Source organism: Bufo gargarizans, chromosome 1, assembly GCF_014858855.1.
Source record: "Bufo gargarizans isolate SCDJY-AF-19 chromosome 1, ASM1485885v1, whole genome shotgun sequence".
NCBI classification, from domain to species: Eukaryota; Metazoa; Chordata; class Amphibia; order Anura; family Bufonidae; genus Bufo; species Bufo gargarizans.
The window spans coordinates 476,579,440-476,591,582 of record NC_058080.1 but is presented as its reverse complement, the minus strand read 5'-3'; the positions used below and the strand labels follow the sequence as shown (position 1 = coordinate 476,591,582).

Here is a 12,143-nt window from a genome sequence, read left to right as displayed (position 1 = left end):
TCATAATTAGGACCATGGAAACATCAGACATATAAAATCGGATTAAAATTAGGAATTGCTCAAGACACTGGAGAAGGTAGACTAGAAGGTAAAAAATGTTACCAACACAATATAAAACCAAAATTCTGTCAGCAAATACAAATAATGATCAAAGTTAAGCACTGGAACCTATCCAATCACGTGCAACATCAATATGATGTATATGTGAATCTCCCTTTGCCGTGATGTCACCATGTATCTGAAGGATTACACACTTTATTTTACCTTGAGACATATGTTGCACAACCCCACCCTCTAAGTAAAACTTGAAAGCTTTTCCACACAGGACCACACACAAGACTCTACAGGTTGCATTGTGTATGCCTTCTTGCTAGAGGCCTTACCAGCAAACACAACTAGTTCAATTTCATTTTAAATACCAACTTTGATATTAAAACACATGTTAAAACAAATACTCACTAGGAGGTTCATGAAAGCAGAAAAATGTACAGGATAAAAAAAAAAAAACACTGTCATAGATGCGCACCATATGTACTCTCCTGGAAGACATGGAGCGACACACGACAAAAGGCCGTCAAGTGAGATGTAAACATGTTCTCTTACCTTCAACCCAAAGCTCCTCCATATTAGTCTCTAGATTCGCTGCTCGTAATCCTACAGCAAAAGCACCAAATATCAAGAGGCCCACAACCAAAAATTTTCCGCAGTTTTTTTGTATGTAGCAACCAAGTTTAAATAACAGTCTTTGAAACATTGCTCTGAGCCACAGAGGCGCTCTCCTGCCCGTAGCTTTCCCCTAAAAAGAAAATAATAATTTCAGAAAATGTAAAACATAGCACACTTTCCAGGTTGACATATTACTCAAACATCCAAAATGTAGATATCATTTCTTCCCCGATTTTCCTAGTAAGGGTATTTACTGGCTATAGACCCACAACTAGGACAGCCTTGGTATAGCTGGTTACTGATTGGCTGTTACGTGTTACCACTGTTTCATACCATGTTAGCGTAAGTCACTTCCTCTGACATAGTCCTCAGCAGGTCACCTATTCCTCTCGAGTAGAAAGGTCTAACCCTGCTTTCACACCTGAGCGTTTCTTAAACGCGCATTTTACTCGCGTTTTTGTCGCGCGATTTTATGCGCGATTTTTGTAATAGTAAACACGCGTTTGACGCACATTTGTGTGATTGACTGCAGTGTCCTATGGCCACAAACGCGCGTCAAAACGCCCCAAAGAAGCTCAAGTACTTGATTATGCGTTGGGCGTTTTACAGCGCGATCGTACGCGCTGTAAAACGCCCAGGTGAGAACCATTCCCATAGGGAAGCATTGGTTTTCATGTGTTGAGCGTTTTACAGCGCATTTGAACGCGCTGTAAAAACGCTCAGGTGTGAACTTAGGGTTAGATGGTCTAGGAGAGGTCTGCTGGTCAAAATAACAGTTGCTGTGTTGTCACCTACACTGTGTATACCTGAAGATGTGATCTTCATCTCGGAGTGGACAAGTCTTACCACACACCTGGAGGCTAGCGCAATGAAAGTCTTTGGGAGCTTTCGCACACAGTTGTTTTCTGCACTTTTGTTGCATTTGTTGCACCAGCTCCAGATGTTAGCTGAAGGTCTATGGGAAATATGAGACCCAGGACACACAAGTGTTTTTTGGCTCCTGACATTTTTGTTCATTAGGTGGCGTTTTTTTGTCTTTCTGCCTACTTTTTAAAAACGTAGCATGCTGTAGCACTTTGTGTTTTTTTCAGGTGTTTTGACAACACCTTCTCTCTAAAAAGGAAAGAAAAGGCCATGAAAACAGCCTGGTGCCAAAAGAAAAATCCACAAGAGCTTATTTGGCTTTGTCCACCTGCCATTTTTGTGGCTTCTTTGCACACTGTGCGTTCTACCAATAGCGTTTTCCCTTCTCTAGAGAGGTCTAAAAACGCCAAGAGCAACAGCATGATACGTTTCTGAAAAGAAGCAAGGAGGACAAAAAAAATGCCACCTAATGAACAAAAATTCTAGTGTATCTTCTATTTCATATTTTTCAGAAACCTTCAATTAACATCTGGAGCTGGCACTTTTATCACCAAAAAAGGACAGAAACGCCACCAAAACGCAAAAGTACAGAAAACTCTACTGAAACCTGCAACCTTACATTTACAAACAGATTTTGGCCTCATGCACACGACCGTGCCGTTTTTTGTGGTCCGCAAACCGTGGACCTGCGAAAAACAGAAGGTGCCCGTGTTGCCTTCCGCAGAACGGGTGCCGGCAATACAAATGCCTATTCTTGCCCGCAAAGCGCGGACAAGAATAGGACATGTTATATTTTTTCAGCGGGGCCGCGGAACGATTGAAATGAATGGGTCCGCATCTGAGCCGCCAAAACGGCAGCTCGGATGCGGACCCAAACAACGGTCGTGTGCATGAGGCCTTTCTGTGTGGATTTCTCAGCGTTTTCACAGCTAAATAGGCTAGTGCAGGCATCCTCAAACTGCGGCCCTCCAGCTGTTGTAAAACTACAACTCCCACAATGCCCTGCTGTAGGCTGATACCTGTAGGCTGTTCGGGCATGCTGGGAGTTGTAGTTTTGCAACAGCTGGAGGGCCGCAGTTTGAGGATGCCTGGGCTAGTGTGTTACTTGCGGATTTGCACCAATCTCACCACATGCATTACAAGGGGTGAAATCTGCAGAAACAAATGACAGACTGCGGATTTCCAAATCTACCTGGCAGGTCAATTTCTGCACAGGAAAATTACACAAAGTGTACATGAGATTTGTCACTCATTTTGCTGGTACCGCAGCCATGCTGAATGTGATCAACTCCAGCCAGGTGTTCTCTGCAGGAACAGCCTGCTGCATTTCATAACAATGTGCTGTCCTCATCCGCATTTCCGGTCCACAGCTCCGCAAAAAATAGAACATGTCCTATTGTTGTCTGCAGCTGCGGACAAGAATAGGCATTTCTATTGGGGTGCTGGCCAGACGGGTGAATAGACCCTAAGGCTACACAGCAACATGTCGCAGATATTTTATAATGCCAGTCTATGGTGTTGCACTGAGACATGCGACATGCTGCGACTGCGACGTGACAGTCACATAAAAATCTATTACGTCATTCACTGTGCGGTCAGGGGACACAGATGGCAGCATTATAGTAACCCGATATAAAATTGTGGTGGTAACAACACCCAACAGATCTAAAGCCAGGAGCCATTAGATAGTGGATAACAAAGGTTCACTTCTTGATATTGGGCTGTGGAAACCCGGCTCCCAGGTAGGTGGGCTTCTAGCAAGGCGTGGAAACCCGGCTCCCAGGTAGGTGGGCTTCTAGCAAGGCATGGAAACCCCGGGGGCTTAGCGGGACCCCAGGTAGGTGGGCTTCTAGCAAGGCGTGGAAACCCGGCTCCCAGGTAGGTGGGCTTCTAGCAAGGCGTGGAAACCCGGCTCCCAGGTAGGTGGGCTTCTAGCAAGGCGTGGAAACCCGGCTCCCAGGTAGGTGGGCTTCTAGCAAGGCGTGGAAACCCGGCTCCCAGGTAGGTGGGCTTCTAGCAAGGCGTGGAAACCCCAGGTCCCAGGTAGGTGGGCTTCTAGCAAGGCGTGGAAACCCCAGGTCCCAGGTGGGTGGGCTTCTAGCAAGCTGTGGAACCCCAGGTCCCAGGTGGGTGGGCTTCCAGCAAGCTGTGGAACCCCGGCTCCCAGGTGGGTGGGCTTCCAGCAAGCTGTGGAACCCCGGCTCTCAGGTGGGTGGGCTTCCAGCAAGCTGTGGAACCCCAGCTCTCAGGTGGGTGGGCTTCCAGCAAGCTGTGGAACCCCAGCTCTCAGGTGGGTGGGCTTCCAGCAAGCTGTGGAACCCCAGCTCTCAGGTGGGTGGGCTTCCAGCAAGCTGTGGAACCCCAGCTCTCAGGTGGGTGGGCTTCCAGCAAGCTGTGGAACCCCGGCTCTCAGGTGGGTGGGCTTCCAGCAAGCTGTGGAACCCCGGCTCCCAGGAGGGTGGGCTTCCAGCAAGCTGTGGAACCCCGGCTCCCAGGAGGGTGGGCTTCCAGCAAGCTGTGGAACCCTGGCTCCCAGGTGGGTGGGCTTCCAGCAAGCTGTGGAACCCCGGCTCCCAGGTGGGTGGGCTTCCAGCAAGCTGTGGAACCCCAGCTCCCAGGTGGGTGGGCTTCCAGCAAGCTGTGGAACCCCGGCTCCCAGGTGGGTGGGCTTCCAGCAAGCTGTGGAACCCCGGCTCCCAGGTGGGTGGGCTTCTAGCAAGCTGTGGAACCCCAGCTCCCAGATAGGTGGGCTTCTAGCAGGCTGTGGAACCCCGGCTCCCAGGTAGGTGGGCTTCTAGCAGGCTGTGGAACCCCAGCTCCCAGGTGGGTGGGCTTCTAGCAGGCTGTGTACCCTGATACTACCTACACACGTGGTTACACACGGACCCAGCATAGTAATGTCCACAGGGACCCAGTGAATGGAGATCAGCCCTCATAACAACACCAGTGAACGGAAGAGGGCAGCCACATGGTCTACGAGGAGCAAGAAGGGGGGACTGTTCCCTGTGGCCGCCACACTGGGAACATAAACAGGATGCCTGCAGGCGGCTGTATACAACCTGTGTGCAGGGGGGGGATTTAACCCCTTCTGACGGGCTCCGCCACACACACGGGATTTATGAATGGGCAGCACCCACACCGTGACCTCCCGTAACACCGCTATTTACTACGCGCATTAACCCCCTCACCTCGGAGATCTGCTGGAGGGCGAACGTCGCATCACAGTAGCTCGGCCGCTGCAGATAGTCCGGGTCAGGCGGCCCCGCGGTGCTGCTGAGGTGCCCCCTCCTCCTCCTGGCTACCCTCGGCCGGGCGGCTGGCTCCCCGCTGCCCTGCGGCTCGGTGGCATAGGCAGCCAGGGCCATGTTGTGGCCGGGTTGTGGCGACTCTTGTACTCCGCTTTGCCCCTACGGGTTAGCAGGGTCGGGGTGGGGGAGGAAAGGCTTCTTGTTCCTTGGCTGGCACGGCTCCTGTCTTCATGCTTCTCCGGGCGAGGTTGCGGAGGGCGGCGAGTCACACTTTGCGCCTTCCATCCCCACATTTCGCGATCCGGAGGTCTGAGCCGCTTCCCGCATTCAGAGAGGGGTCGTCTGTGTGGGGGAGCGGAGAAGCCCGTGCTGCCCGGTCCCAGCATCCGAGGAGGAGCAGCTAATCCCACAAGGTCCGGAGGCAGGCTGGAGCCGTCTTCTCTGCGCCCCGTCTGGCAGGCTTTCCACAGTGCACCCGATCTCTAGCTGGGGGCCCGGGGAGATCGCTCCGCTCTTTCTCCCTGGCTCGCTCCTTGCTTCAATAGATGAGATGTAGAAGGAGGGGGAGGGAGGGAGAAACTCGCTCTCTCCATTTGGAGAAAGAGAGAAGGAGGAGAGAAGCCAGAGAGAGCCGCCCCCGGGGCTGTCAGATGGCGGCCACTCCGCGCCTGCCATTGGCTGAAGTGGAGCAAAAAAATCCTCAACAAACATGACTATTATTAGCTGCTTAGCAACAGCTCACCAAAGTAGAGGGACCACCCAGGACGCCAGGGCTTGTGTGTGTATCTCCCGGCTTCAGGGGGAGTCTTAAAGAGAACCAAGCCTTGCCCTCTTCTCCATCCGGGCTCTGCACTCTCCAGTCTCCAGTAACTGCACGTCTAGGAATTTACTCTTACTTACTGGCTTTCTTCATTTCCAACTACAGAACCTCTCTGCTTCCCTTTCTCTCCAGTTTTACCCCTGTGTTTGCCATCCATTCCCTTTCTTCTTTACCAGTTCTGTGCTCACCCTCTTTCATTCTGTCTTAACCCCTTCCCTTCACTTTTCCCTGCTTTCCTCTTCACTTGTCTCTGATTTCCCTGTGTACGGTCTCTTCACTTGTCCTGATTTCCCTGTGTACGGTCTCTTCACTTGTCTCTGATTTCCCTGTGTACAGTCTCTTCACTTGTCTCTGATTTCCCTGTGTACGGTCTCTTCACTTGTCTCTGATTTCCCTGTGTACGGTCTCTTCACTTGTCTCTGATTTCCCTGTGTACGGTCTCTTCACTTGTCTCTGATTTCCCTGTGTACGGTCTCTTCCCTTGTCTCTGATTTCCCTGTGTACAGTCTCTTCCCTTGTCGCTGATTTCCCTGTGTACAGTCTCTTCCCTTGTCGCTGATTTCCCTGTGTACAGTCTCTTCCCTTGTCTCTGATTTCCCTGTGTACAGTCTCTTCCCTTGTCGCTGATTTCCCTGTGTACAGTCTCTTCCCTTGTCTCTGATTTCCCTGTGTACAGTCTCTTCCCTTGTCTCTGATTTCCCTGTGTACAGTCTCTTCCCTTGTCTCTGATTTCCCTGTGTACAGTCTCTTCACTTGTCTCTGATTTCCCTGTGTACAGTCTCTTCACTTGTCTCTGATTTCCCTGTGTACAGTCTCTTCACTTGTCTCTGATTTCCCTGTGTACAGTCTCTTCCCTTGTCTCTGATTTCCCTGTGTACAGTCTCTTCACTTGTCTCTGATTTCCCTGTGTACAGTCTCTTCACTTGTCTCTGCTTTCCTCTTCTCTAGTCTCTTCCCTTGTCTCTGATTTCCCTGTGTACAGTCTCTTCCCTTGTCTCTGATTTCCCTGTGTACAGTCTCTTCACTTGTCTCTGATTTCCCTGTGTACAGTCTCTTCACTTGTCTCTGCTTTCCTCTTCTCTAGTCTCTTCCCTTGTCTCTGATTTCCCTGTGTACAGTCTCTTCCCTTGTCTCTGATTTCCCTGTGTACAGTCTCTTCACTTGTCTCTGATTTCCCTGTGTACAGTCTCTTCACTTATCTCTGTTTTCCTCTTCTCTAGTCTCTTCCCTTTTCTCTGCTTTCCCCTCTGTGTACAGTCTCTGTTTTCCTCTTCTCTAATCTCTTCACCTTTCTCTGCTTTCCCTCTGTATACAGGCTCTCCACTTTTCTCAGTTTTCCTCTTCCATTGTTTCTACAATAGTCTATGCTTCCCCTTTGTCTCCAGTGTGTACGGTCTCTTCCCTTGTCTCTGATTTCCCTGTGTACAGTCTCTTCCCTTGTCGCTGATTTCCCTGTGTACAGTCTCTTCCCTTGTCGCTGATTTCCCTGTGTACAGTCTCTTCCCTTGTCTCTGATTTCCCTGTGTACAGTCTCTTCCCTTGTCGCTGATTTCCCTGTGTACAGTCTCTTCCCTTGTCTCTGATTTCCCTGTGTACAGTCTCTTCCCTTGTCTCTGATTTCCCTGTGTACAGTCTCTTCCCTTGTCTCTGATTTCCCTGTGTACAGTCTCTTCACTTGTCTCTGATTTCCCTGTGTACAGTCTCTTCACTTGTCTCTGATTTCCCTGTGTACAGTCTCTTCACTTGTCTCTGATTTCCCTGTGTACAGTCTCTTCCCTTGTCTCTGATTTCCCTGTGTACAGTCTCTTCACTTGTCTCTGATTTCCCTGTGTACAGTCTCTTCACTTGTCTCTGCTTTCCTCTTCTCTAGTCTCTTCCCTTGTCTCTGATTTCCCTGTGTACAGTCTCTTCCCTTATCTCTGATTTCCCTGTGTACAGTCTCTTCACTTGTCTCTGATTTCCCTGTGTACAGTCTCTTCACTTGTCTCTGCTTTCCTCTTCTCTAGTCTCTTCCCTTGTCTCTGATTTCCCTGTGTACAGTCTCTTCCCTTGTCTCTGATTTCCCTGTGTACAGTCTCTTCACTTGTCTCTGATTTCCCTGTGTACAGTCTCTTCACTTATCTCTGTTTTCCTCTTCTCTAGTCTCTTCCCTTTTCTCTGCTTTCCCCTCTGTGTACAGTCTCTGTTTTCCTCTTCTCTAATCTCTTCACCTTTCTCTGCTTTCCCTCTGTATACAGGCTCTCCACTTTTCTCAGTTTTCCTCTTCCATTGTTTCTACAATAGTCTATGCTTCCCCTTTGTCTCCAGTGTGTACTTCTCTTCTTCCCCTTTTCTCTGCAGTAGTCTCTGCTTTCCCACTGTTTTTCCTCTTCCCTGGTCTCCATAGTTGTCTGTTTCTCCTGTCTCCAGCCTCTGTACCTTTCTCTGCTTTCCTTGTTCTTTAGTCTCTGCTTTGCCTTTGCTTTTCTGTGCTTCCTGTTCTGTGGTCTACAGAGTTGTCTCTGTTTTTCTTGTCTTCAGTCTCTTCACTTTTTTCTGCTTTCTTCTTTCTCTGCCCCCCCCCCCCTACACTTATCCCTGTGTTCACTCCTTTCCAGAATCTATGCTTTTCTTTTCCTCTTTATCCACCTCTGCACATATACTTCTCTTTTCCTGTCTCTGCACCTCTCTGCTTTCCCCTCTTCTTCTCCAATCTTTGCACTGTCTCTCCATTCTCTCTTCATCTCCAGTCTCTGCATTTTCCTCTGCTTTCCCTCTCCCCACAGCAGACTCATAGGTCATAGTTAAAAAAAACCAGACCCCAGCAAATAAACACTGTTGTGTGGACATGACATGTTCTGTGCCCAACTAGTGGGAACTCTTCAGAGATCCTTTAAAGAGGCGCCTTGGCCCCAAGCTGAAACACATACTGGGAGGTCCAGCCCGAATTCCCAGGCTTGCACAAATAATGACAGAGTGCTTGTGGGAGAAGTACTGGGAAGTGCCAGATTTCTTCTTTCTTTTCTTCTAACATTCCATTAGCAAGAAAATAAAAAAGGCACCCATTCCGAACTAGCCTGCAATGATAGCTATCATCACGCCAGCTTGGTATCCTATTGTATGAGCAAATATGTAGGAAATGTAACCTCTTATTACCCTGACATAATTCAAGGCTGTGGCTTTCGTCCCACAGCATGGTATGGGTTAACGACCCACCACATGCTATGCTCTAGAATTCCAATGAAACACATGATAGAGATTTGTGGCCGGGATGTATGCTACAGCAACCATATCCTCCTGTAATATATAATGTATGAATGGTGTTTAACTGTTGCCGTTCTGATGATTATTTTATACACCACCAGGTATAGATCTCTCAATAGAAATCCGATAATATCACAGAAGTTTATAAACTTTACCCCGTAAAGTAACGGTATTTTTCCTGGTGGGCTATCATTCTTCGTTATCCCACATGAGGTTGAAACTACGCATTAGTGCATGCATTATGCGCATGCGTGGGGTTGAAGCGCGTCTTGTGGATGGCAATGCCTCTGTATTGTATGCACAGAGATTTTGCTAGCAAAATGGTAGTCACAAGCTCTCGTCAGCCTCCAGTAGGCACAGCTGGCCGCTCGGAGAAGAATTATTACCTGTCGCTTTTGACACTTTGCAGTAAAATGAGGTCACCTGAAATTTGAGTAAATGGGAATAAACTGTATAAAAAATGTATTACACGCTGACATCTCCAGACTGAAGGTGAACAATGCCTTAGCCGCCTTTTAAATTCTAGTACAGTGCTTCCTCTTAGGGGCTGTGCAAGAAAAGGGGGGGGGGGCAAAGACCTCCACTTGGCCAGACCTGCAAAGTGAAGCTTACCTACCTGCTTCCTGGCGCCGACTCCCACTCCTCCTCCAGGCCTGTAATGCTCCGCTGGACTCCCTTGCTGAAAACATCTGGTTTGACATCGCTGCAGCCAATCACTGGTTGTGGTCGTGACCGGCTCCCATATGACGCATAGGGATCTGTCACTTCCACGGCCAGTGATTGGCTGCAGTGATGTCAAAGTGGATGTCTTTTTAGTGAGGGAGCCCAGCGGATCATCGCAGGCTGGAAGAAGGAGCATCACGAAGCAGGTAAGTAAGCTTCACTTTTCAGGTCCAGCCAAGTGGAGGGAACCCAAACTCCCACCACCCATTCTTGCACAACGCTTTTAAGGCCCATGGATTACAGACTGCAGATTGCGGCCTGCTATGGAGCCATACTATACCTTCATGCTTTCAATTTATATGGATGCACACACAGGTTTTCTTTTAACATGAATCTACGGTGGCACGCTCCAACGTACCATAGATAGTGATGGACGAACATCTGCCCGGACGATGCGCGAACGCGATCAAATGTTCGTGAACCGCAAGTTCGCGGCAGGTCCTATTCATTTTAATGGCAGGCGAACCTGAAAAACCTTCAGCTCATATTTGCAGCCAAGAAATAATTACTAGAAGTGCGCGAATAGTCCCACAACATGGACAGTGACATACCAGATGTATTATTCGAATTTGTGATCTCCATTCATTATTTTTTTTCAATGCAAAATATCGGCAATATAATTTTCGCGCATGCGCAAATGCACTATACAGTACCCAAATGCACTATAAAGAAAGTATATTGATATATAACACCCCTGTTTAATCAGTTTTTTTGGGGGCGACTGGTATATCACACCAGTAGAAATGATTTGTTCCAATAACGCTTGTCCCTCTATATACCTGCAGTATCGCAGCAGAACCGCACACAACTGCCGCACAATACAAATGCACTATAATATACTTTCTAACATAGAAACTATATTAGAACATTGTACAAGGAAGGCAATCCATTAGAATATACATGAAGATAAAACGTAACCTTTAATAATGTTACTATGAGGGATCCATTCACACCTCCGTAAGTGTTTTGCGGACCGCACATCGCCGGCACTATAATAGAAAATGCCTAATCTTGTCTGCAATTGCGGACAAGAATAAGATATCTATTTTTTGGCGGAAACGGAAGCACAGATGCGGAAGTGCAGATCCGCAAATGCGGATGCGGACAGCACATTCCGGCCCCAATGAAAATGAATGGGTCGGCACCCGTTCCGAAAAATTGCGGAACGGATGCTGACCCATTTTGCGGACGTGTGAATAGAAAAGATATCCCTCAAAATGAAAATAAATTAAATTATTAAAGTTAAGCAAAAAGCATAGATGTGGTAGGCAATAACAAGTGCTCGGCGGCACCAAATCAGAAACCATATGTCCTACCACAATCCGGGGGGTTCCAGTGCACATCCATGAATCCCGGAGGGAAAGCAAAAACCATCTATCCCGGGCTAGATGATGATGTGGTATTGAAGGACAGGGTGGGCAAAGAACTGTCCCTGATATTGCCCTACAAGAGGGTGCTATTCTGGCCCTGACAGCCTAACCACAGACCACCCGCCCTGATAACAGCGACCCCGTCTGGAACCTTACCCTATATAAAAATGGCCCTAGTAAGCCCCTAGGCCCCTGACTTTCAGGTGATCACTATATAGATCTATGTGTTTATGACTCATTATTAAAGTATATTATAAGTATATCGCACCCCTCTGTGTATCACACCTATCCATAGCATACCTATCCTTAAAAGGACTTTTGTGGCCCTATTAGCTAGCGTTTTGTGTCCCTAACAGTCTGTCCCTGCTCCACACAGCAACCTCTCCCTACACTGACAAAACACTGAATGTAAAATGGCGGCCAGATCAGGTTTATGTATAAGGTAGGGGGTATGTCCATGTGCTGAAAGGTCTCAATGGGCTGTACTGTACCACCTGATGGATGTGTCATGGGTCAAAGTTCTTCATAATGTAAAAGAATATGGCGAGCGCAAATTTCTCCATATGTTCGGTGAATCGCGAACACCAAAATTTCGCCGCGAAACGACCTCCGGGCGAACCGCAAGGCCATCTCTAACCATAGATATTGTTCCCAAAAAACACTACTTCTTGGGTAAAAGCACTACTGGTGCTCATCATAAGGATCATATGGGACTCTGCCTGCCACTGTATAGGGTCTCTCCTTGCAAGCCCAGACCCCCTACGACCCCAATGGAATGGCGGGTTCGGCCAACAGTATAATGTGTCGGGGGAGAGAAGGATTGGGCAAAGTGAATATTTTCGCACCATCCTTTTGTTCTCCTGGGAGATAAGCCACCGCCAGTGGGAGTGACTTTCTCCCCATAGAACACACATACATGTTCGGCAAGCAGCTACTGAATGTGCATGGTGGTCTTTACGTCAACCTGCGCTGCTGCGCAAGCTCACAAGGGAAGCTGCTGCAATAGTAACTCCTGCATTCTGTATTCTTATACTAATTATTTCTTTTTGACAGAGCTGGGATTTATTTTAGTGTAGAATTATGTAAAAAATTGTTTTTAGTAATTAAACCTCATAAAATAAAACTCCTTAAGGCCTCTTTCACACTGGCGTGTGCGCCCTGTTGCCGTATTGCGGCCCACAAAATGCCGCAATACACGAGCACAGTCCG

General features: G+C 48.2%; 1 protein-coding gene across 3 annotated transcripts in view; it reads right to left on the bottom strand.

Annotated features, from left to right (window-relative positions):
• The window catches only part of PTCH1 (patched 1), a 92,024-nt gene that overhangs the window by 66,963 nt on the left and 12,918 nt on the right, over positions 1–12,143 (bottom strand). For 2 of the 3 annotated variants that reach the window (XM_044273464.1, XM_044273474.1), the window contains exons 1-2: positions 4,719–5,308; positions 604–796 (exon numbers count right to left, since the gene is read on the bottom strand). In XM_044273464.1, coding sequence (XP_044129399.1) covers positions 604–796; positions 4,719–4,895 — 370 coding nt within the window. In that variant the 5' untranslated portion in view covers positions 4,896–5,308. Of the gene's footprint in view, positions 1–603; positions 797–4,718; positions 5,309–12,143 lie in introns of those variants that run through there. The other variant, XM_044273482.1, reaches the window with a different exon arrangement.